The 26,750-nt window shown below is 41.2% G+C and overlaps 1 protein-coding gene across 3 annotated transcripts in view; it reads left to right on the forward strand.

Moving 5' to 3' along the window:
- The first annotated feature begins 2,610 nt into the window (after positions 1 to 2,610).
- Positions 2,611 to 26,750, forward strand: part of Phka2 (phosphorylase kinase, alpha 2 (liver)) — a 67,160-nt gene continuing 43,020 nt past the window's right edge. For all 3 annotated transcript variants that reach the window (XM_005414436.2, XM_005414437.2, XM_005414438.2), the window contains exons 1-5: positions 2,611 to 3,255; positions 20,299 to 20,457; positions 22,923 to 22,970; positions 24,064 to 24,232; positions 26,541 to 26,623. In XM_005414436.2, coding sequence (XP_005414493.1) covers positions 3,178 to 3,255; positions 20,299 to 20,457; positions 22,923 to 22,970; positions 24,064 to 24,232; positions 26,541 to 26,623 — 537 coding nt within the window. In that variant the 5' untranslated portion in view covers positions 2,611 to 3,177. The remainder of the gene's footprint in view (positions 3,256 to 20,298; positions 20,458 to 22,922; positions 22,971 to 24,063; positions 24,233 to 26,540; positions 26,624 to 26,750) is intronic.

Raw genomic sequence — 26,750 nt, forward strand, 5'->3', positions numbered from 1 at the left:
GCGTGGAAGGATTGTTCACTTTGTCTCTGCCTCAGCTCCTTGTTGCTGTAGTTGGAATCTGAAGGACAAGAAAAAGAAAACTGAGTGGGCATAAGAAGAACATAATTATGAATGTGAAGAATTCTTATCAGTGTATTTTTTTTCACTTAAGTGTCCAGATACAGCATCAAGAAGTCAGAGTAGATCAAAATTGAATGTGCATTTTTCCAGAGTATATATTCCTCATTGTAAAGAAATCTTATGTTCCCTGGTGCTTCTTCTCTCAGTCTCAAACTAGCTATAGGAAGCTATAACAGAAACAAATTCAACATTGTTTAAAGTGTTATAATCAAAACAAACTGAGCTCCAGTCAACTAAAATTAAATTGTCATAGAAAAAATTGAATTCGAGTTGTTTTTAGCAAACTGATTTAGAATTCACCCTTCTCTGAGTCTAAAGATGCAGTCATCTTTAGAATCAAAGACCTGAATCCTCCAAGAGAAGCATTTATTGATTTCCACCTTGGACTCTGACCTGTAATATGAATTCCTAAGAAGCACCTAATGTGGACCCCCAGAAAACATAATAAAAAAGCAACGATCCCAGCTTTTAGATACAGAAGAATACATGAAAATTGTAGTAAGAATACATATTAAAATTCCAAAAGTTAACTACCATAACCTAATGTCTACTACTATTTACCCCCAGACCATAGCAAATTCTGCATGGAGGTACATACCTGCATTGCTGCATAACTCAAGATCCAGCATTTTTTAAGCCAAATTATGTGAGTTGATGAGTGGTTTTATGCTTTAGTTGAGAGGCAAAGTAAACCCATAGATTTATGATTCATGATATCTAACATGAACTTGGTTAAGAACCAAACACGGGGACCCAAATGAGCAGGACCGATTTTCACTCTTTCACTCAACATTAATTGAGCTATAACCACATGCTCAACATTGTACCAGATATGATAGGAGATATTTGACTGTTTCAAAGAATAATTTGTACTTCAGCTAGGAAGATACACTTCATCCACATTTAAAAACATAAAACAACAATATGAGATAATGCATAATTTTCAAATGTGGTCAGAGCAAATATTTTTAAGTGCTTTCCTATAAGCAAAGCATGTGCTAAGTGGTCCCCCTCTACTCCTATACTGGGGATTGAACTTAGGGCCTTTGCACTTAACTATCTCCCCAGTTATTTTTGAGACAGGTGCTCGCTGAGTCATTCAGTTGTCCAAGCGGGGCTGGAATTTTCTATCCTCCTGCTTCAGCCTTTCAGAGTGCTGGGATTACAGGCGTGCCCTGTCATGCCTGACTTGCTGAATACTCTTGAACTTCAACCACCCTATGGGGTAGTTCGCATTATCCCCATTTTAACAAATGAAACTATTGCGTTTCTTTTTTAAAATTGTAAAATTTTTATTAGTCCATGTTTGCAGTACTTAATGATTATATTCATCATGGGAAGTTGGTACATGTACATAACATGTCTTAATTCTTTGTACTGGTCCCTTTCTCCTCCACCCCTCCCTTCTCTCTCCATCCCTTGGTGTCACCTTCCCAACTGCAAAAGATCTACCTCAGTTTCCTATTATCTCTTGTTTTGCTATTTATTTATTTATGTATATATTTATTTAGAGACAGTCTCACTGTGTAGTTCAGGCTGGCCTTGAACTCGAAGCAGCCCTCCTGCTTCAGCCTCCTGACTGTTGGGATTACAGGCCTGTGCCACCACACACTGCATGGGTTTCTCATGTAAGAGAAAACATGCAATATTTAAGCTTTTGTGTTTGATTTATTTTACCTAACGTTGTGGAGACCATTGAAGTTCAAACATCTAAAACAACAGGCCAAAAGTCATACTGCTTATACATGGCAGAACTGGAATTTGAACTGACTCCCAGTGCTAATCTCCTACTAAAGAAATTGTTACAGGAATTCAGAGAATGGGGAGTAGGCTAAGGGCAGTAAAGGAGAAAGCGCCCAATGGGTCATGCTTTAAATGGCAGTAAATGCCCAAGGAGACTAGAAAAGAGCTTTTGGAGGCAGTAATTGCATTAGCTAACCAGTGGAATTCCTATGTGAACAAGCCCAATTTCAAATTGTACTCCCATAGAGGAACTGCGAGTTGGCTGGGGAGCAGCGCCCAGGTGGCCACGCACGCAGGTTCCGACCGGCCTCCCGTTTCCCGCCCAGGGCGGCTCCTACTACTCGGATTCCTCCCTTACATCTCGACCCGCGCTGCCTTGGGCTGCAGTGGGTGAGCCTCTCTGGCCTCGGGTGGGGTTGGCGGCCGGCTCCTGGTCCTTCCTCACAGCCGCGGGAGAAAGCAGACCCCGAGCTGAGCTCTGCACAGCTGCAGCCTGCCACCCTTTTCCTTCCTCCTCTGGTTGGACTCTGCGGTTCAGCCCCACAGTGGGGCGGGGCGGCCGGGGCGGCCGGGGCCGGGGGGCGGGCCCAGCACGCACGTGGGCAGGGGAGGGCGGAGCTGCGGCGGTTTCGAGATTCTCTAGGGTGGATTGTGAGGTCATGTAGGGCGGGGGCGGGGGCAGGGTGGTCCCCTTATCAGTGTCCCTCAGGTCGGGCTCCGCGGGTTCAGGTCCGCGGCAGGGGTGGGCGAGGGGGAGGGGATCGAAGGCACCGTGGTGGCCCTGGCCGAAGGGCCTGTTTTTCCGGCCTTGTCTGGGCTAGGCAGTCATCTGGAGAAGGAAGGGGTTCAAAGGAGGCAACTTGCTTCCCGCCCAGAGCTAGGTTTGCTGCTGCTCCCGCGGGCCGTTCCCTTTTCCTTCCCCCTCGGGCCGCGACTCCGAGGGTTCCGGGGCGACCAGACCCTGCGGGCCCACTTCTTCCGCCTGAAGACAAAAGAAGCTCTGCCGAAGGATTTATCCTCAGGCCGGGTACCCTGTTCGCAGTTTCTCTTGGGGCCCGCGACCACCGGAGCGCCCCGAGCATCGCAGGGCTGCTCAAGGCGGAGCCGCCGTAGCGCCAGCCCTCGTCTCCGCCCCCGCGCCGCCCAGCCGGGCGAAAGTCTGGTTGGCTTGTTTTCCAGTCATACTTTGGCTCTGTCGTTTTGAAAAGTCCCGATCTCCTCCTGCCCGGCTCCATCCCGCGAACTGACTGAAACTGGAGGCCAGGTCTGCTTGGCAGCTGCAGCTTAGGGCGTCAAGGCCCATAAGCTCGGGAGATGCGCAGCAGGAGCAATTCCGGGGTCCGCCTGGACGGGTACGCGAGACTGGTGCAACAGACCATCCTTTGCTACCAGGTAAGGAGGAACCACCCCAGGGAACCCGCTGCATTGCCCTCTCATGTCACTCGTTCTCTTTTTCAGACTCCTGTCCCCTCTTGTTTCCTGTTTGAGTCTTTTCCTAGCCAGTGATTATGTCCCTATCACCACCGAATTTTCCTTTAGAGTGAGGGGACCCTGATTCTTTGACCGTTGTTTAGGACACAGTGAGCTCCCTTGATGTTTTGGGTACAATATGCCTATTTTGTGTTGACTCTCCTGCTTTTGGATGAGAGAGGAGGTGTGAGTAGGTTGAACAGAGCACACTGAATGAGGGGGGAACTCTGAACTGTGGGGACAGGTGTGACAGGTATGAAGCTCTTGAGGTCTGTATCTCACTCTGGGGTGTAGGCAACTGCTACGGTCCCTTCCTAGAGTTACCTTGTTAAAGACCCACCTGGGAGGGCCGCAGGGCATGCTCTAACTGCTGTTTCGCAGATAAGAAAACTAAAGGTTATCACATGCAGCAGGGTCAGACACAAAAATGGGGCCTCTGCTCCCATTGCGCAAGAGGGTCCCTTGTGAAGCTGCTCATATGATGTGAAGTATGAGCATATTTGTTGTGCTTTGCTTTGCTAAAGGTATGTGTGGGTCCCTAGTGTAAGACCACTGAACTCTTTATTCCTGGTGAAGTCAGCAGTTATATTACTTCCCTTCAATCAACAGCAACTATTTTTAGGGCCTTCAGAGTCAAAGAAGGAAATGGCATTCATTGGTGGGAGGCCTGGCCTGCTTGGTGGGAGGCCATGGTCACTACAAAGCCATTGACCATTTTCCTTCTTAGCTTGTTTCTCAGATTTGGTCCCTGTTGTGGCTTGTATCTAGCTAGACCCTCAAAGCTTCAGGCAGTCATAGGTGGGGTTTTCAGAGGTGGCTGGATCTAGAGTATGTGATGCTGGGTTTAGGGGTATGTGATTACTAAATTAGTCCACTGATTGTTTTGGCATAGCTCTGGGTAGGATTAAGTGTCCCCCGCCCTGGGTGTGAGTACTAAGGGCAGGTAGCCTGGATAAAGTACAGTGATCCCTCACCTGTCGTGGGAGTTATGTGCCAGAGACTCCAGCAATAGGAGAAAATCCGCGAAGTAGCGGCATTATATTTATTTTATTATTCATATATATTTTAAGGGTTTACAAACCTTTCCCACACTCCTATAAACACTTCATATGCTCTTAAAGGAGACGTGCTGAAGTATGGGCACAGTGCAGGAGAGCAAACAGACCAATGGTGTGGTCACTGAGCCAATCAGTGCCCAGGATACAAAACACAATGCTGTGGTTGGTTGCTTTCTATTCCATCAGCCAATACTGTTCAATGTACAATGTCAGGGATTGGCAAACTTGGACAAGGGTAGTAGTGTGCTGCATTTCCATTGTGTACAGTAGGGTATCATCTGCTGATGAAATACATACTGTATTTTATTTCAATTTAATATTTTAATATGTTTGAATTAACATTTTTATATTTTAAAATTTTTAGGCAAAAATAATTAAAATCATAAATATTATATAAATACTTATATACCACAAAATTCCACAATATAGTGAAAAGTCCGTGATACAGAATTAGATTTTTTTTAAAAAACCCACAATAGTGAAGCTGCAATAAGTGAACTGCGAGATAGTGAGGGACGACTGTATTGGAGGCAGAAAGAGGGTTAGTGTCCTTTGCTTGTTGCTTACCGCTTGCTGCCTTCTGCCTGCCATGAACTGTTTCTCCTCTGCAATGCCTATCTGCCAAACCACCCTGCCTTAGCGCCAGTCAATTATGGACTGAAACCTCTACAAACTGTGAGTTAAATAAATCTTTCATCCTTTAACTTTGAGTATCGGGTATTTTGTCTCAGTGAGAAAGAGTAACTAAGATAGCCCCTCATTCAGGAAATACTTATTTGTATCTGTTATATGCAAGGCACTGTACAAAGTTGTGGGCTTACAGAAAGGAATGGATATAGTACAGTGACATTTACGCATAGGGTAGAGGTCCAGAATCCCTTATCTGAAACTCTTGGAGCCAGGTGTGGTGGCAAGTTGGAAATATTTGATTTTAGAAAGTTTATATGGGGGGCTGGGGATTTAGCTCAGCGGCACAGCGCCTGCCTGGCAAGCGCAAGGTTGTGAGTTCAATTCCCGGTACCAGAAAAAAACAAAAAAAAAAAACCAACAAAAAAGAAAGTTAATATGCACATATGGCCCCTCTCCTGTTCTCTTGCACTGTTCACCTGCTTTGTTTTCCAACCACCATGAACTAAGAGCTTCACTCCACCACACCCTTCCACCATGATGTTTCTGCCTTGATGTCTGCCTGCCATGTACTGAATCTTCTGAAACCATGAGCTAAAATGTATACTAAAATAACTGCAGCAGAGTCTAGGCAGCACCCTTTAATCACATACGTACATTGTTATTTCCACATCATAATATGAATATCCACACTAAGATGAGCAGTGACCCAAAAGAGCTTCACATTAATTCTTGTTGTCTTGTACTATCAAACAGCTTGGTGTATGCTTACGAAAACACTTCAAATATTTGGAGCATCTTGATTTTTTAGATTGCACATGAAGGATTATGGTCTTCACCTGGAAAGCTCTGTGGAAGGACTCCTGAGATTGGTGGGTATATTAGCTTTCCCATAGTGGGACAAAATAATTGACACCCACAATTTAAAGGAGAAGAGGTTTGATTTACCTCAGTTTCAGGAGATTGAGTATGTGGCGGGTAGGCTCCAAGGCAGAAACATGACTCTAAGTATGGTAGAGTGAAGCTTTTAGTTCTTTGTGGTTGGAAAGCCGATCAGAAAAACAGTGCCAGAGAGGCATGGGCAAGGGACCATACACAGTAAATCGGGCCACTCCTCCATGACCCACCAGACACACCCAGGACATTGCTTGTTGCCTATGGTGAACCTATGGCACATGTGCTACAGGTGGCTGTTATCACTGAAAGCTCTAAAAGGTTTGCCATCACCGTGCTAGGCATTTCTTAATCAGATGAACTTGACAGATCAAGATTAATGGTCACAGTAGTACAAGAAAAGAGTCCTTCAAGAGATAATACTCAAGTTGAAAGCCAAAAGGGTAGGTAGAGAATAGAGGATTGGTTTTTGCCTTCCTTTTTTGCAATATATTATAGTTACATCTATAAAGTATTTTAAAATTCAAGTTGAAATGCATTTCCCTTCATTACTATGATGGAAGGAGCTGTAAGGAAAACTGATGAAGTTTGGGACTTACGTCAAATCTGAGGTTGAATCCCAACCTCTTCCATGAATGACATTCGTAACCTTCACTCATGCTTGTGTGTGTGTGTGTGTGTGTGTGTGTGTGTGTGTGTGTCTTTTTGAGACAGGGTTTCACTATGCAGTTCAGGCTGGCCTCAAACTCACTTTGTAGACCAAGCTGGCCTCAAACTCATAGCAACCCTCCTGCCTCAGTCTCCCAAGTGCTGGGATTACAGGTGTGAGCCACTACGCCTGGCCATTCATGCTTTTTGAGTTCATCTCCTTCTCTGTAAAATAGGGATAATAACATCTGCTTACATTGAGTTTTTTTTTTTTGTTTGTTTTTTTGTTTTTTTGGTTTTTTGTTTTTCTCCGGTACCGGGAACCGAACTCACGACGTTGCGCTTGCCAGGCAGGCGCTTTTGCCGCTGAGCTAAATCCCCAGCCCCTACACTGAGTTATTGTAAAGAAAAAATTTAGCACCTAGAACATTGCCTGGTACCTCATAGGCAATCAGTGAGTAGTGGGTGTTCTTAACTGTGTTGTGACTGATGTCAGACACACATTAGTACTTAATGATCCTCACATGACCATTCTGTCCCATCATACTCCCTTTCCTGAAGGGCCTGATACAGCTGCTATTTGCTTGCTGGTTCATGAACATAAATGGCTTGCTGCATTTATGCTATTGTGATCCTAAGTACAGAGACTTCATCAGTTTCATTCCTTTGCATCAACCACTATCCCAGGGGCATGAAAAGTACCCTTCAATCATTGTTGATAAAAAAAATACTTCCTATGGATTCTGAGCCATCCTAATGGGATATATTTTGCGCTAGGTTTGCCTTCCCTCAGGAGTAAAATAACTGTCTTCTCACTAAAGCAAACCTGTAGGTTGGACGTCCCTCCCCATTTTAATGATTAAAAAAAGTTGTTTGAGCCTTTAGTTGTATTTACTTTGGGGGTAGTGATAGGCCCTCACTTTTGTCTTCTTTATCCCTTCCTAACTGTATCATCAAGCTCTTCTGTTTAACCAGGATACAGTATTCAGGCATAGTTTGTTGGGAAATTCCATGATCTCTAATTGCAGAATTACACACCTTTCCATCATATGCCACCCTGTACCCACCCCACCCCAACAACCAGTCTTCACAGGTGTAGAGTCCTGACCCATTTAGGGGCTCAATTCCTCTGAGTGCTCTTAGACATATATAAAACATATACTTCTAAAGTTTATGCTAGCTCTCTCCATCTTCTGCAGATATGTACCGATGTTTATGAAGCATTTTTCAATGTCAATTGGTACAAGTTCCTTTTTCTGATTTGCTTTTTAATTCGGTATCATTTATGTTGGTTTCCCTGGTTAGAAATCATTCCATCACAAATATGTCAAACCAATCTTTATTTTTTCTTTAGAGTAAATTTGCTCATATTAGCTAACATGTCAACTGTTTCCTTTCCTGTATGTCTAAAAGAGAACTTTTTCCATTCATCATTTGTCAAATATACATACTGCTAAATATTACTCTAATCTTTAAGGCAAAAAAGGAAAGAGTGTTTAAGAGTGTTTTTGCAGGTTTGATTTTTGTACATATACATTATAGAGAGTGTCTTTAAAAATGTGTTGACTTATGAAAAGGAAATTTTTAGATTTATTTTGGCCCAGATAAAAAATACTTTGTACATTTCTTCAGTAACAACTCTGTTTGAAGGCTCATTAATAAAAGTATGAAGTACTGGTAAGAGAATATGGATCAGTAAGAGAAATGATGATCAAAATAATGTTCACTGTACTACAGATCATTGGATATAATAAAGTAGATAATTAAGAGACTAGAACAGTAAATTAATATTGCATTTCATGGCAGTGCAATTTAGAATGAGAATAGAGTAAATAAAACATGGAGTATAGGACAAATAATAGCACTAATAAAGACCAATTTGTGGGAGGGTTAAAAAAGATAATTAAGTACTAGAATATAATAATAATATAGCAGAAGAATGGGAGGAGACTGGAGTTAAAACATTCTAAGGCCTTTATCTCATTAGGAAGGAGGATATAGGTATTACTATGTCTTTTAAGTCAAGTTAATGTTTAAGAGTTACTATTAAAATAATATAAATAGACTATGTAACTTTTAAAGCAATAGAGGTCTACAGTAAAGAAAATCTGTTCATTCCAAGAGAAGAAAGGAAAAGGGGGAGTAAGAAAAAAAAGCATGGCAAATATGAAGGACAATAGAAGAAAATGCAAATAAGTCCTCTATATTAATGATCACAATTAATGTACATCCTTAAATTCACCATACAATGGAAAATATTTAGAAAGGTATATGTAGTTTATTAGAGACAAAACCTCACCAGAATACTGAAAGGTTAAAAGTAATTACTGGAACAAGCCATAGTTGATGTAATTAGACTATTATCATACAGAGTAGACTTTAAATTTTTAAAAGATATATTATTGTGATAAAGAATATTATTACTAGATGACAAATAGATAATTCACCAAAAAATATAATTTTAAATCACAAATCTGGATACCACCACCCATTCAGATGCTCAAGTTGGCAACACAAGAGTCTTTTTGGTTCCTTCTTGTTCCTTTCCCACCTGCATCCAATTCATACGCAACTCTGATTTCACCTCCTAAACGTCTCTCTAGCCCATCCACTGCTTCTGTTCCTCTCTACTGCTACCACTACCTTCATCTAAGCTACCAGTCCGTACCCCTGCACTAGTTTCTCCACCCATCTTCTCCCTGCATCCTCTCAGTCCCCATTCAGTATTTCTCTCCACTACAGCCAAAGTGGACTTCTCCAGGCAGCAGCTCCAGCATTCTGACCAACACTGCATCTGAGATCGGACGAGATTAGGCACATTCTGGGTGGTATGGCCATAGAGAACACTGCGTCCTAGAAGGGCAGAAATGTCATTTTACTCCCTTATTTCACAGAGACCATCTGACAGATTTTTGGCTGATCTGTGTGGGTTAAAAAAGGAAGCACTGCATGCGAAGCATTTTCTCCTTCATAATATAATCTACTGTCCTGTCTTCTGCCACTTCCTACTTCAGTTGTTTTAGTTTAGCAAGAAGAAGACTCTTGCTGTGCCTTTGCTGGAACAGCCTTTAAATATTTTAGAGTCACATAAAAACATTTGAGTAAGTTAGAGACAAAAGTCCTTGAATCTTCCAGTCACAAATATAGAACTGCAGGCCAGGGATGTAGCACAGCAGCACAGCACCTGCCTGGCAAGCGCAAGGTCCTGAGTTCGATTCCCAGTACCAAAACAAAACAAAACAAAACAAAACAAAACAAACAAACAAACAAAAAACAGAGAACTGCAATAACCCATACAGGCAAGAGACTTAAAATTGTTTCAAGCTTTGTATAGGGACCCACAAGATCATCTAGTCAGAATCCTACTGTCTTTTTACAGTTAAAGAACCCCAGATAAGGGAGTGGAGGTCATTGTTGTTGTGAGCTGATGGCCACGTCATAAGCACTCCGTTTTGTTGTGCAGGCCAGAGAAGTAGAACTAAATACACCAGATTGCTGTGAATAGTAGATGAAGTTGCACTCTCTTTACTTTGTGTGTTAAAATACTGAAATTTGAATGTCCCATTTCCTGAAATATTCCACCAAATTTAATTCTCCCATATTTTCCTTGTCATTTACATTTATTTTTAAAATTTTATTTCACTTGTTTGTTTATTTAGAGACAGGGTCTTGTTATGTTCCTCACGCTGTTCTCAAACTCCCGGGCTCAAGTAATCCTCCTGCTTCAGCCTCCTAAGTAGCTGGGACTACAGGCATGGGCCACTTGCTCAGCTTGTCACTTTTATTTAGATTTGACAATTATTAATCTATCTCACAAAAGATAAGGAAAATGCAATGTTCATAAAATATATTTAGAGAGTGGCTCTTAATCAAATGGGTTACAGGCCCATTTAAGTATTTGCTGAAGGCTAAATGTCCTATCCTTTCCTGAAAAACTGCTCACATAGAAATTTCAATAGTCTCATGAACAAATTTACCTCCCTACCCATTCCACTAAAGTCCATGTGTGAACTCCTAGCAGATCTTCTGTAGATGCCAAGTCAACAGCCCAGATCTAAACTGATATGTGATGTGTATAGCTCCAAACCCAAACCCCAAACCTGAAATGTATGGAATAAAAATGTCTTATAGTTGAGAGTTTTCAATAGTGACATCTGTAATTCTGTTCAGGTGAAAGTCTACGGTACTAGCATGGCCACCAGTAATCCATTGATATCTGGCACTTCACAGGTGTTGGCCGGAAGGGAACTGACAGCGTCCCTGAGTTTTAGTATGTTTTATAAGTTGCCATTTTTAAAACTTTTATAAGTTTTATAAGTCCTTTTATAAGGACTGACGTCCTTACTATAGGGATTGGTGAGAGAGTGGCAAAGAACCAAAGTCTCTTAGGAGAGTGGTAAAGTCATTTGATTGTAGCTAAGAGGCCCAGAGCAGTTGCTGTGAGTTTGGAAAGATTTAAAATGAGCACTGGGACCTGGAATGAAGCTGGAGTGAAGTGGCTGCCTGCAGTGCTTAGCTCCCAACCGAGTTTATTTCCCCATAAGCCGTGATTTAGTTATATCAGATGGTATAAATGCCTGTGCCCAGGACAGATTGCAGCTTGTGCCATATTTGTAAGCCTAGAGGGGGAAAGTTAACAGATAGCAAGAGAAAGACATCACGAAAAGCGAAAATTGCGTACCTTAATCCCCCTTAGGTAAAGCATGAGGCTGCTGCATATGAGCTTTTACATTTTCAAGATGATTCTCTGAACCACCTAAAGTTTGCATGTCAGATTTTGTAAAAAATCTATCTTTTCAGTGAATATATAAAGAATGTTACACATCTGGAAGTAGCAATTATAAGTGCAGTCATATAAATGCTATTATAATTCCTGCTTTAAAATGCATTTTAACACATTGCCCTTCCCCACTCCCCTTTAATATTTTAAAAGGTGGTTTTTAAAACAAAATTCCAGAACAAGAAATGAATTTAACCAGTTTTTGGAGTTTTGTAATAGGCTTTTTTACTTCCTATTTTCTGCTTTACCAACATGGGTGGTGGTAGTGAGTAATCATGTATGTATTTTCAACATTTATCCTAGTCTCTTCTGAGTATTTTATTCAAGTAATTGAACTATACTTTCCTTCTGTGGAAGGCAAGGCAGTGACATACATTTAGTGATTCTTAATCCAAAGGGAAAAAGACCAAAGGTAAGGGTTGGTCTGAGGCTTCTGATTTGCTGTGCAACATAGGAAAAGAACTGATGGTCTGGGTGTCTGGAGAAGGCTTCAGAGAGAAGGGGGCCATGAGCATGTGGTGCACAGGCTTGGAAATACAGAAAATAGTTGGGTTTTCTGGGGGGCCAAGGAGGGATGTCAGGTGATTAGGCTGGATGTGCAAGGAAGCGCCAGCACATAAGCCTGAGCCTTGGATGGCAAAGTAAGTGATTTAGATTTTATCTTGTAAGCATCGGAGAATTCTGAGAAGGGCAGCAAATTTTTGAGTTTACAGGTCTTTCTATAACCACCCTTTGATGTATTAGAAGGAAGTAGTAGTAAAGACAGGGAAATCAGCAAAGAAGTGTTTCAATTATTTGTGGGATAAAAGTTGGAGAAAGAGGGAATGGGTACTCCCTGCCATTTCTGGTGTGTATATAACAACATTCATCTGTGTGCCCCCCGAGATAGAAATGGAATTACAGACTGTGAAATGTAAATGCTTTCATGCTAATATCAGGCACATATGTATTTTGCCTTCATATTTCCTCAATCTGGCATTCCACTGAGGCAATTGCGTTGCCTCACTTAATAGCATAAAATGAGTGTTTTTATAGTGTCTAGTTCACCAAGGCCATATAAGCATTTGTTGTATTTGTCAGTATTCTTTCAACTGGAAATGACAGAAACCCACTTCAAATTGTCTTTCAGCACAAAAGAGAATTTATTGCTCAAGTAACTGAAAAGTCAAGGAGATCATTCTAGATTCAAGCACGGCTAGATTCAAAAACTCAAATGGTCAAATTGCCTCCTTACTGTTGTTTCCCCCTGTCTGACTCTGTGTAGGCTTCATTCTCCAGCAGGCTCATCTTGGTGCTGGCAGAAGTGCCCCCTTGGCAGATCCATGTTACAGTCTTCAGGGTGGTAGCCTTTGCAGAAAGCAAGCTCTTTTCTGTAGTGGCTCCAGAGAAAGCCTTGACTGAGAATAGCTCTCACTTGGTGCAGCTTGGATGGTTTACCCATCTCCAAACTGTGCCTGGATTAGCCAAGCTTGAGGCACATGTCCTGCCCTGCAGCTGGAGCCAAGGCCAGGATGCAGGCACTGATGGGCTCATCCCCACTAGAACCACACTGAGTCAGAGCAGGGGAAACCACAGGGCACTACCAAAAGCGGAGAACAGGTGCCAGACAGGGAGAGGTAACATGTCCACTGGGGACCGGGGAGTGATGAAGTGAAGGGTCCAAGGCGAGACACACTCTCCAGTCTGCTTTACACTCTCCCTTTTCTAGGAAGGGAAATCCAGCCCCAGAAAAGTTAATTTGCCCAAGGTCACATAGCTAGCAAGTGGCAGAGCAGAGATTGGAACACAGGGATGTCTTACAAAGACGTGCTCTTAATCACTATCTACTATTCCTCCTATTTGGGATGGGGCCTTCTGCCCAAAGAAAACCAGAGTCAGAGCCCACGTCGCCTAAACCCTGTCTATTCTGTTTGGACAGTTATAAATGTTAGGAAGTTCTTACATTGAGTTGAGATCTAAAGAGTGGTAACAGAAAAAAATCAAATCCCTCTTTCAGAGGACTTTTAGCTCTTTGGAGCAGCCAGTTGGCCTTCCCTTAAACCTCCCTTAAACGGAACATTTTCTTTCCCTATTCCCATCAGACATGGCTCTGAGCCTCCTCATGGCCCTACCACCCTCCTCTGGGTATGTTCTAGGTAGTGAATGTGCCTTTTAAAACACGGTGTTTGAGAAAATATACCAGCTGGCGGTTCCACAGGACTGTATTTTTCCTTGTCCTGAAAATGGTTTTTTCTTTTGTTTGGTTTTTTTTGTGGTGCTGGGAATCAAAGCCCGGGCCTCATGCATGCTAGGCAATTGCTGTACGACTGAGCTACACCCTCTACTCCCTCTACTTCCGTCACATGGCACTGACTCTCTGATATGTGGCACTCATGCTATTGGTAGGCTGCTGTTAAAACCTGCGGTCCGTGTTGTACAGTTGAATTTTCTTGTACCTAAAAGTTGTGGCAGGCTGTGGCTGGGTCACAGAGTAAGTGCTGGGGCAGTGGGTGATAGAAAAAGAGAGGCTCCGTGTGAAGACTGGTTAGAGTCCTGGGGGTGGAGGTGTATGTGTAAAGGGAGCTGAGTCCATTCAAGTGTGGGGGTGGTAGCTAATAAAATTAGTTCAGCACACATTTATTAAACACATGAGCCCAATAAACAAATTTTTGTTGAATTGCATCTAGTTCGTTTCAGTCTGTTGTCCAAGTCCAAAAGCATTCTCCTGTTCCACTGCTGGCTCAGCATCCCCATTGTAGCCCTTGCCACCCATCCCCTCATTTCCATGCAACCTGTAAGGAGCAGCATGTAGCCGGTTCAGCATTTCTGCCTTCATCTATTGGTAAGCTATCCCTCATCCTCTGCTTGCTTGGAGAATCATTTTTTGTGTTGCCGTCAGCCAAGAACACTGTACGAGCACTGCTTCTCAAGCTTGTATGAAGATTTAAGCTTTTTCTTTTCATTTACAAGTAGAAAATTATAATGTTGAATATGTGTTTTAAAAGTACACACACATCACCCGTAGGAGCTATGTACCCTGTCTTCTCTAGTCAGCCTCCACTGCACCCCGACCCTCACTGAACTTTGGTGCCCTAACTTCTGCCTCCTTAACCTTCACCTCTGTCCTGTGAGGTTACTAGTTGAGCAATAAGCCATTTCCTATGTTTGAAGCAGTTCTCCTGTTTTGGCTGGAGAGTAAGCCCAGGGTCTTCACACTGAGCTACATCCACAGCCCACTTTTAATTTTGTATTTTGACACAGGTTCTCACTAAATGGCAGAGTTCCCCAGGCTGGGCTGAAACCTGCAATCCTCCTACCTCAGGCTCCCTGAGTGCTAGGACCACTTTTCTACCTTTAAAGCAAAAGTGAGAATATATTTTCAGGTTAAATCACTCCCAAGGTTCATGCTGTGCATGTCTTATTTGCTTCTTTTGGTTTTCCTGGTAAAAGATTGAATAAAACAAGCTCTCTTAAATTGCAAACTACTTGTATTAACTATGCAGAATACAGATGCATTGATAGAAAATATCTGCATTTTACAATATTTCATTGTTTTTTGTTTACTTTGGTGCTAGGAATGGAACCCAGAGCCTTGTGCATGCTAAGTAAGTACTGTACCACTGAGCTACATTCCCAGCCCTTTTAAATTTTAAGACAACGTCTCACTAAGTTGCCCAGGGTGAACTTGATCTTTGAATCATTGTACCTCAGCCTCCCAAGTAGTTAGGATTACAAGCATCTGCAGCCACATGTGGTTCTTTTAAGTATATTTAAAAAGATATTTCATGCTACAAATCAGTGAAAACATAACCTTTATTACACTTTTGTCCATTTATTTATTCAGTATCTAACTAGGCCAGAACCTAGGTTAAGGTATAAACAAAAAGACAGATACTACCCTTAGAAAGTTTAGAGTATGGGAATAATGCTTAAAGTTGTACAAGAAAGATATCCCACATTTGTAGATCCAAAGACAACATGGTTGAGATGGCAGTTTCTCCTAACTTGTCTACAGACACAGGATATAGATCAAGGTTCATTGTCTTGCAAATGTATGTCCATTTGTCCCAACATTATTTGTTAAAAAGGTACGTCTCTCTCCCTCAGATTGTCTTTAGGCCTTTCTCAAGAATCAGTGTGCCATATTTGTATGGATTTATTTCTGGGCTGTACTGTGATTTAGCCACCTGTGTACTCATATCTATTCCTTTACTTCTTGTCAGATTAATACACATTTAATGTTGTAAAATCTGCATGATGAACTGACTGTCATTAGTTGTCTTTTTTCCCTGCCAGGACACAGGCAATGTTTTAGATACAGGCTGCTTCAGGGAATATAACACTGAGTAGCGCCGTACCTTACCCAAGATGGACATAAACATGGATGAAAAGTAAATATTTGTTATGAAAAGACACTAAGATTTTGGTGTTGTCTGTTACCAGTCCAGGCCTTTGGGCCCTGCTCTTTTTTCTCACAAACAGAAGCCAACGAGGGTATTTTCCCTAGATTAGAAACTGAGAAGAGGTGAGGAAAATAATAGGAACAAGTAAATGACCACAAGAAAAGGACAGTCTGCCCAGCCCTTGGCCCCTTACCTTCAATGAAACACAATTTATATGAGGCCCATCTGCTTCAGGCCTCTCATCCTAGAATTTAAGTCTATCCCTGTCATGGCAGCATGCAGCAGAGGTCCAAATCTCAGCACAGGGCTGCTTTATCTTTACTAAGAACTTATTGTGATTTCTACTCCTTTATTATTCTTACATATCTGTGTAGTTGTCCCATCCGCCTTCATGTCCCATATCTGGTCACCTAAGGAAGTGACTGTTGAGTGGAAGAATGGATATTATTTTTTTTTAAGAATGGATATTATTATAGAACTCACTGCTGATGTTAATTTAGTCATTATCCTTTAAGGCAAAATATACAGAGTAAAACAAAAGGTAAAAAAGAAAGAACTTTATATGAGTGAACACAATTCAGACTTAAACTGGAGGGAGAAAGGCAAAACCTGGTATAAGGAGAGGTTGCAGAGTTGCCAAGTATTTGATTATTTGTTTGTTTCAAAAAATATCAACTGGATAAAATATCTCAACTAATAATATTTACAGTAAAGATAACAGAGGTTGGGGAGGATAAAGGGATGAAAAAATAATTAAGATATGTATGTGTACCAACTCCCCGAGAGAAATGTAATCATTATGTATTGCAAACTTGTACTAATTTTTAAAAAATGACAATGTTTAAGGAAATGAAAATGCTAATTACTGTGCTTTGACCATTACATGTTGTATACATGTATTGAATTATCACATAGTGTACCTCATAAACATGTACAGTTGGGCTGGGGATTTAGCTCAGCGGCAAAAGCGCCTGCCTGGCAAGCGCAAGGTCGTGAGTTCGGTTCCCGGTACCGGAGAAAAGAAAAAAAAAACAAAAAAAACATGTACAGTTATGTCAATTAAAAGTAAAAATATAGTGGACAATTAAAAAAAGAGGGCACTCAGACTTAGTTTTATTTCCTAATAAAAACAGTGGGCACATTGAGCTCACTTGCAGATTCTTCCCCTAACCTTGTACCTTTATAACATTTCCTGAAATTATTATAATTATATAAAGAAGAAATAATGTGAATGAAAGCTCTCCAAATAGGCCAATAACACTATCAACCCCACAGTCCTATTTTTGGGGATTCTATACCAAAAAAATAAAGGCATTATTGAAAAAAATATATATCTCCTAAGGATATTTACTGCAGTATTTTTGTAGTGGAGAAAAAAGACCTTGGAAAAGAAATGAATACCTATCATAAGGGCACATGACTAGATGCATTATGATGTGCATGCATCATGGAATATTATGCCGCCTCTAAAGCTCATGAGTTTGAGTTATACCAGATGGTTTGAGGGATCTCATAAGGTTCTGTTGAATGAGAAGAGAAATGGGAGGTGATTGGTGATCCTACAATACTAATCATTAAAAACAGTGACACCCCCCAAATGAAACCTATGCATGAATAAGAATTTATATATAAACATACATACATATCTGATCTTAATATCTGATTCAATATATGATGTCTAATTTTAGTAGCACAGATTAAAAACATGGCCAAGTATGTACAAGGTTGTTACAAAGGCTATGTTTATGGGATTACTAAAATGAGGGAAGAAGGGAGTAATCAAAAAAAGAGAAGAAGAAAGACAGCTGACAAAGACACATCTATATGATTATACACAGTTCAATAGTGTTATTATATGCAAGTATAGATATAGCTGATATTTCTAAAGGTTAGGCATATGGTTAAAATTATCATATCTGAAACCATAGGCTTATGCTAGACACATTACCTGCCTTCTTTCTGTGGTCTGTGTTTGCCTGTGTTTGTGCTCAGCTTGAAGAGTTAAACCAGAAGAAGCCCCAGAGCTCTAAAGGGATGGACGTGTTGGGTGGTTCACTAGAGTCAGTGGTGGCACATGCCTGTAATCCCAGTACTGGGAGGCTGAGGCAGGAGGATTGCTACAAGTTCTAGGCCAGCCTGGGCTTCATAGTGAGTTCAGGGGCAGCCTGAACTATATAGCAAGACCCTGTCTCAAAAAAACCAAAAACAAAAAGCCAAAAAAAAAAAAAAAGAATCAGTGAGAATTTAGGTGATGCAGCACAATCCAGTTCCAACTAGGAGAAGAACTCAAAGACAAAAACTACTGGGTCATTTTTATTAGAAGGGACAGCGGACTGGAAGTGACAGAGTATATGTCAGTCTGTGATCATCACACTTTTTATAAATCACATCCAAGTGGAAGTGTTCACAGCTTCCAACACAGTTGTATAGATTTAAAGAGAGAATCAGGTCATAAAGTATTCCTTTTTGATGAGTGTAGTAGCACCCCAATTCTACGTGGCTGGTGTATGCATAGTTGTGAATGTGGGGATTGTCCTGAAACACTCAGACTGCTTCTCTGTAGTCTAGTCTTGGGTGGAATGAACTAATCCACTTCAACAGTCAAGGCCAAATTAAAAAATAAAAGAGCTGACTTTCAGTTAACAGGACAGTGACATTTCATAATCTAAGCCGCACTTGGCACTATGCAAGCGGTCACTGTTGTGTCACCAAAAGGTTGTTTATCTCTGTAGAACCACAGTTCACAAGGACACCAGGAAAGGACTGAGTTCTTACTCTGGATCCCTGATGATTTCCTGACCCAGGCTTACCCAGCAGGCCTCAGAACAGATAAAGAGACATACTTATCTGTTGCCGGTGAATAGTGAGTTTTAAAAAGAATTGGTAATCCACTATTGGAATAAGAATTGTACTTTCACTCAGCCATTCCTAGATGGATGCCTTTAATGCCATTGATTCTTATGTCAACACACTGGACACTGCTGCCCGAGGGCAGTATCAGTTGAGTTTTAAATATTTTGTTGACAACATAGGTTAGTTAAAAGAGAAAGTAAGTCAAATATTTAATTCAAGTGGGACCATGTGAAATGACAATTTTTTTTTAACTTAATGACCTTGGGAGTATCACTTTGAAAGTAACCAATGGAGTTTTTCATGAGCCTTCTTGTAAATTTTATGGTACCCTTTTGGGTAAAGTATTTTTCTCTTTGTTTTTGTTTGGTTTGTACTTTATAGTATCGGAGCTCAAACCGAGGGCCTTGTGAATGCTAGGGAAACGCCCCACCACAGAGCTACAGCCCCAGCCCTGTTAAGTAATATGTCCTTTTAAGCTGGCAAAATTCGGATTGTTGTGATGCATTTTATTAGTTTTGTATTTCTTTGTATATTTTCAGGAAAAGTCAACAGAGGTTTTATCGTTAAATGACTCATTTCCTATCTTATCCATTTTATTTCTAGGCTCAGAGTTATTAGGACTGGCTTTTAAAAATTAATAGCTCATGGAGGTATAATTTATTTATCATGTATGTCTCCTATTTAAAGTATACAGTTGAATGATTTTTTTTAGTATATTCCGAGTTGTGCATCCATTACTACAATCAGTTTTAGAATGTTTCATTTCTTCCAAAAAGAAAAGAGCTATTAGTAGTCTCTCATTCCTCTACTCTACCTCCACCCCCAGCTCTAGGCCACCACTGATCTTTCACCTGTATAAATTTGTATATTCTGGACATGTCATATAAATGGAATCACTCAATATGTGGCCTTTGTGACTGGCTTCTGTCACTTAGCCTACTGCTTTCAAGATTCATCCATGTTACAGTGTGTGTCAATATTTCCTTTCTAGTGACAAGTATTGCAAAAGCTATATTTTGTTTATTCATTAGTTGATGGATATTTGGCCTGTTTCTGCTTTGAAGTGTTTATAAATAATGCTGCTATGGATAATTTGTGTATACTTTCTTATGTGCAGGTTTGACTTCTTAGTGACTCAGCTGCCTTTTCAAATACCAGTGACATCACAGCTATCCTCCCACTCAGCACTTTCTGTTCAGGCATATGAAGTATCTGCACTGCAGAAGAGACAGCTGAGGTCCAAATAGAGAAGGTAGCTTCCCTGGGCACACAGGTCTAGAAAGTGAAGCAGGGCCTTGGGTCCTAGTCCCTTGCTTCCGGGTTCAGTTGTTTACCAACTGATGTGCAAACGTGAAGGCCAGAGAAGACCTAAGGCCCATGATGTACATATGAGTGAAGCCTTGCAGGGTTTTCATGTTTGTTGTTTCTTCTGTTTTGTCACTTAAAACAATGTGATCTGACCTAGAAGTGAAAACATCATAAGCGTTAGAAGATTCCTTAGACATTTTCTAGGCTCATCTCATAATTATACAGGTAAGGAGACTGAGGCATAGAGAAGTGATGTGACTACTCTCTCAAGATCACGCTGTTAGCAGCAGAGCAAGCATGGGAAACTCTTGTCTCTCCAGTCATCCCTAGTCCTTGTCTGTCCCCTTAGGTGAGCATTCATTGCCCAGGAGCTGTGAGAAGGGTCATAAACTATTTTGTGTCTTTTCTCTAATAGAATCCCGTCACAGGGCTACTGTCAGCCAGCCACGAACAGAAAGATGCCTGGGTGCGGGATAACATCTATAGCATCCTGGCTGTGTGGGGCCTGGGCATGGCCTACCGCAAGAATGCTGACCGCGACGAGGACAAGGCCAAGGCCTATGAGTTAGAACAGGTAATGGTGACTGATGGCTGTGTCTTGACTGCTCAGCACATGTTTCTTGAACTGGAAAATCCACAAGGAAGTGCCTGTGTGGGCAGAACAATTGGGGTACTGGCTACTTCATTTCTGCAATCGAATATTTGGGGAAAGCACTTAGATTGGCTCAAACTCATACCTATCTTTCTGAGTGATTTTTTTTCCCCTCCATAAGATAATGACAGCATCAGAAATCGCACCAAATGAGAAATGAAACATCTAAATTTGAAACCTCAAAGTGTCCATTTGTCTAACTAGCAAACACATTGAAACATTTTTGAAACTTTCCTTAAAAATACGTTTCTAGTTTGAATGGGTAGTCTTTAGTTTTGGTCGAAAAGTTGCCTCATTTTTGTGCCTATGTTATTCATCATGTAGAACAAGGAAATCTTTTTGCTGTTTCCCAAAATCAGAAACCGAACTACCCACCAAAGCAAAGATTTGCCATTGTTGAGTTTGCAAGAAAATCTTCTTCCCTGGAACACAGCAGATATTTCCCAAATGTTTTGAGTGATAACATTGAAATAGGGAGCATTGAAATATAAAGGTATAATTCTCTTGGCATTAGGGCTTTTAGGATTTGTTTATTTGTGCTGGGGACTGAACCAGGGCTTCGTGAATGCTAACCATTAATAGCTGGATTAAAATTGACTAGATTTGCTATACCTTGACAAACAATAATGAGACACAGAAAGGCCACACTGTGTCACATTTAATGCCTTTTACTATTTGGTGTGTATGGTTAATAAACTAAAGACTTCTCCCTTGATTATGAAAAGTAATACAAGGATCTTCCAGTGATACTCAGCAGGGACACTACTACATTTTGGGCTCAGGCAGTACAGTCTGTTATTGTATGAGACTGTGCCATTGTGAGCCATTTAGGCTCTCTGGTTCTTTCTCACTAAATTCCAGCAGCACTCGCCTCTATCAGTATGACTATTAAAATGCCTCCACACCCATATTTCCAGATGCTTTTCCACTCCATGGCAGTATCACCCCCAGTTGGGAACTACTGTACTTCTTCCTAATGGAAAATGACTATTTGAGGGCAAGTTAATTGACAAATGTTTATGCTGTATACACTGTAGGAAATATTAATTATACTTATCCTAATTACAAGGTAGCATTTTCTGCCCCAATAGAATTTATGACATAAAGTGAAGCTATATTCTAGAATCATAGGATTTTAAAAGTGGAAGGATCTGATGAGCAGTTCATTCCAGACTTTTCACTGGTGACAAATTTTCAGGGCCCTTTACAGTATCCTCCTCTCTCTCGTGTCCATTCTATGAGAAAAGATGTGTCCATGCCCCTGGGTGGAAACTTCTGTCCACCAGGCTTTTTTCACCTAAAAAAAATCCCACAGACCACTTCTTTTACAGAATTTTTAACAGGCCACGTTCAGACCAGTCTTTAAATGGACTTTAGTTGTGGAAGAAATGGGAGGCAACACTGTGTGCTAGTTAACAGCTCAAACTTGCTGGGGATATAACTCAGTGGTAGGTAATTGCCTTGCATGCACAAATCCCTGGATTCAGTCACCAGCACTCAAAAGAAAGGAAAAAAAGCCCACTCTGGCATCTGAATCTGACTGCCTGGGTGTTGTCCTTGTCCCACCCCGTGTCACCTGGGAGACTTGAGCGGTGTTGCTTCACATCGGGCCCCCTCGGGATCCTCATCTCTAGAGTGGGGTAATAATGCCTCGTATCTCACAAGGCAGTGCAAGAATTTCAGATAATCCAAGTAAAGTGTTTTGCATGATGCCTATATATAGTTTCTAATTGATTACTGATCATTTGAATTAATAATGATGAGAATAATAACGGCAATGCATCACATTATTAATAAACCTTGGCTGTCACTTGCATTTTGTAAGAACTTAATAGTGCAGTAACGTGTCACAAATGGGCCTTTTGGCAAAACATCATTACTTTTGGGCAGGTGTGGTAGGCTGAATTCATTCTTATTATAACTAAAATAAATTACTGAAAATGTGACAGAAAGCTCCAAAGTACTGGGCTTATAAAAATTGTGGTACTGAAATGTCAGTATGAAGTCACTGAATTTCAGAGCCAGAAGATGCCATCAAGCCAAGCCTTTTACTTGAGATAAATTGCTTTGTCAAGATTTTTCTTTGTAGGGGCTGGGGATTTAGCTCAGCAGCACAGCGCCTGCCTGGCAAGCACAAGGTCGTGAGTTTGATTCCCGGTACCAGAAAAAACAAAAGAAAACAAAAAAAAGAAAAAAGTTTTTTCTTTGTAATAGAATAGAGAAATAGCAGTAATATGACCACTGATAATCTTCACATATGCTTGAAATTAGCCTTTTCAGAGAAGTTGCCAAGCAGCACTGGTTCATTGTCTGTGTGTGGGTGAGGAGGTGATTTTTCAGAAGCAAGGAACCCAGGTCTTATTGTCGATACCACTTTATTTCCACAGAACGTGGTGAAGCTAATGCGAGGTCTCCTCCAGTGCATGATGCGACAGGTACGTGGAATGTGACAAATATGTTCTTGCAGAGCTTTGAAGTATTTCAGGTCATTTTAATAGTAACAGTTAATAGGCTTAATGTGTTTTGAGCTTTTCTTGAGGAAGAAAAATTGAAAATATTTTGCTTAGTTTCCCTTTTTAAACATATTTGATAATTTTATTATACTATAGAACCATGGTCTCAAAGTATGCTATTTCTGTGAATCTCTTCTGAAGAATTAGCATATATATGAGCTGAGCATGGTGGCACATGCCTGAAGTTCCAGCCCTTGAGAGACTGAGGTAGGACGATTGCCATGAGTTTGAGGCCAGCCTGAGTTAATAGAGTGAGTTCAAGGCCATCCTGAACCACATAGTGCATAGTGAGACCTTGTCTCAAAAATAAATAAATAAATAAATTTTAAAAAAGAAGAGCTAGTGTAAAAGAAGAATATACCTTTTAAAAAATTTAAGAAAATATTTTTAAAGGCCACTCCTAGAAAGCCATGTACTATTGTTTATTCTGTCAAGTTGATAAAAGTGTATGTTGTCATTTGAGATGAAGTGCTTGAGTTTTTAAAATTTGACATTGCTATTTGCTGGTATTTTCAATGAGGCATAAATAAAACAATTCATTGAATATATACTGTGTATAGAACATTATATTAGAATCTGCACAAGTTCAAAGATGAATGTGATACAACCCCCATCCTTAGTCAGCATGTTCAGAGACGTAGTTGCTCTTTTCCTTTCAATATTAAAGAAGAAAAGGGTTAAATTTAAACAGGTCTCTGCCTTCCCTCCCTGTCTCCTTGAGTATCTACCATGTGCCACAGCTGGGGATCTTATAAGCAAAGATACCCTTTGGCATGACTCTCGCCCCTACAGAGCTGGTTAAACTCCTCCAGAACTGGGGCATTTTCCGTGAACGGGCAGGAAGAATCCTCTGCATAGCCCCTATGTGTAGTGCTCACTAGCAGCTGTCTCCTATCCCTCTGGCTCCCACAGGTAGCAAATAAGAGGTCTAGAGTCAGGTGACAGGCCCTGGATGTGACCTCTGCCAGCCATAAACCTGTGAAGCTATCTAGAGCCTGGTTGTCCTCTCCCTCAGGTGGACAAAGTGGAGAAGTTCAAGCACACTCAGAGTACCAAAGACAGCCTGCATGCCAAGTACAACACTTCCACATGCAGCACCGTGGTGGGTGATGACCAGTGGGGCCACCTTCAGGTGGATGCCACCTCCCTGTTCCTGCTATTCCTGGCCCAGATGACTGCCTCAGGTGAGCCAGGGCCATTTGAGCTCATTATACTGAGCCCATTTCACCAGAAAGGGACTGGGGAGGGGGACAGTGTACTGCTATAACAAAATACCTAAGACTGGGAAATTTATAAAGAACAGAAATTTATTTTCTCACAGTTCTGGAGGCTGGAAAGTCCAGGAGCAAGGCTCTGAGAGATTCAGTGGTCTGGTGAGGGCTGTATCCTCTGAAGGGGAAGAATGCTGTGTCCTCACATAGCAGAAAGCAGAAGGACAAGTCAATCGAATACTGTAGGAAGCCTCTTTTATAAGAATCTCTGTCCCAATTCACAAGGGGTAGGAGCCATCACGGCCCAGTCACTTCATATAGGCCCCACCTGTTAATATCAGCACATTAGCAGCACTCATTGTTGGAGGGGACATATTCAAAGCGTAGCAGTCAATACTGTAAATAAGCAGTTTATGCAAAAGAAAAGCATGTTTCTCTGTAATATCATGTGCATATGTGACTGTGATAGGAGAAGGAATGCAGGGACCTGGTCCGTGACTTGTGGACAAGATCGTTGGTCTCCACTGGGCACTTTGAGGATGAAGGCTGTTGAGGCAGCTGTCAGCTTCCTGCTGTGCAGCCCACAGCTTCCTTCCTATACTTCCGTTTAGTTGCTGGAGTGATGTCGGGCAGTTCAAAATACCTGCAAACAGACTCATAACTCCTCTTAGACTTTTCTCCTCCGGGATTAGCACTCCCTTCAGCTCTCCCACTCACTACTCTGCTCACCCTCTCTGGCTACATCCTCAGTTACCAAAATTATATTTGAACACAATGTGCCCACAGCAGGCTGACCAGCCCACAATGCCCGTGATGTGTGAAGTAGCTCATACCTTGTAGATAGTTGGTGTTCCTGTTTAGGCCAGAGCTGCAGGTCTCTATGGCAGCCAGGATGCCAGACCTCCTGACCCCATAATGCAGCCATTTTGTGCATCAAGTGGGCTCTCACCTACAAGGGCATCTGCTGCCTGCAGATGCTCTGCAGGTTAAAGCGTGTAGCGTGTCTCAGAGCAGCAGTCCAGCAAACCGACACCCTGAGGCTCCTGTTCATTTCAGAGAGCACGTGTGAACTAGCATCAGTATGGCATTGTGAATAAAGCATGCATTTATAAAAAGTACCTTTTGCTTATGAAAGTTATTATGAGCTCAATATAGATACTTTGTAAAATATAACAAAATAGTAAGAAAAATTTTTGCTGCCAATTTTCATTTGTGTGTGTCTCCTCTAAGTATTTTCTATGTATTTTATATATTAAATATCACATTGTATACATTGTCTTTTTGATACATAAAATAGTTTGATACCTCAATCATAGTATACCTTTATAAAGCATTTCCTCCCAATCTTATAAACTTTTCATAGACATTATTTTAATACTTTAATAGATATATCATAATCACTTTAACTATTGTTTGTATATTTTTGCTATTATAACTAATGTTACAATACCAATTTGGACCTCATCTCTACTTCCTTCTGATGTCACTCAGAGGCTACTCATCTATATTACCAAATCATTTTCAGTCACTCAGGCTGATTCTAGTTAGACTTCTAAGTGAGCTTCCTAGCTAAACCTCTGTTGTTAATATAGGAGTGGGTATCTTATTGTATCCATGCCTGCTTCAAGAATTTATACTGTAGGTCCAGGAATATAGCTCAATGGCACAGCACCTGCCTGGCAAGCACAAGGTCCTGAGTTTGATTTCCAGTACAAAAAAAAAAGAATTTATGCTTTAAAAATGTGTGTATTTGTCATAGCCAACTGTATTTTCAGGGCCAAGCAAAAACCAGCTTCCTTGGCCACTACCTATTTCAGTAAGTTGATGTAGCCCCCTGGGCAGGACCTAGGAGCTGGGTTTTCTGCGGTGAGGGGGGTTGAAGCTTTACTTTCCCTATCTGCACTGGGGAAAAGTACCCACCCTTACCTTTGGCTCACTCAAGGCTAAGGACAGTGTCACAGTTCTTTGGGGCTACAATCTTTGCATTGTTCCCACCTTCCCTGCACAAATTCATGTTCCAGAGACCTCATACCTTCTCTTTAACTCTTTCTCCCCATAGGCATACACTCAAAGATGGAGCCATTCTTCCTTTCTTTCCTCCCCTGTTTACCCTACCCATTCCTTCCTTCCTCTTTCTGAGATTAGACATGAACTATATCACTTACTTCAGAATTAATTTTTGGTGTCCTAAGGAAGAAAAATGAAGGTAAGAAGATTTACTTCGTAGTGTGGCAGCTCTCTTCACAGCATAACTTCTTGACCTCATTTTTTTCTTTACTAGGTTTACGTATTATCTTCACACTTGATGAGGTGGCCTTTATACAGAATCTGGTCTTTTACATAGAAGCTGCATATAAAGTCGCTGTAAGTATCAATGCTGGTAGCTTTCTTCAGTGCGTCAAACATAAAAACAAAATCGTAGTCAGTGTTTCAAGTGTGACAAAATACCAGGAAAAACAATTTAGAGGAAGAAGGATTTATTTTGGCTCAT

The sequence above is a fragment of the Chinchilla lanigera genome, unplaced genomic scaffold (genome assembly GCF_000276665.1).
Source record: "Chinchilla lanigera isolate Chin_1 unplaced genomic scaffold, ChiLan1.0 scaffold00185, whole genome shotgun sequence".
Classification (NCBI taxonomy): Eukaryota; Metazoa; Chordata; class Mammalia; order Rodentia; family Chinchillidae; genus Chinchilla; species Chinchilla lanigera.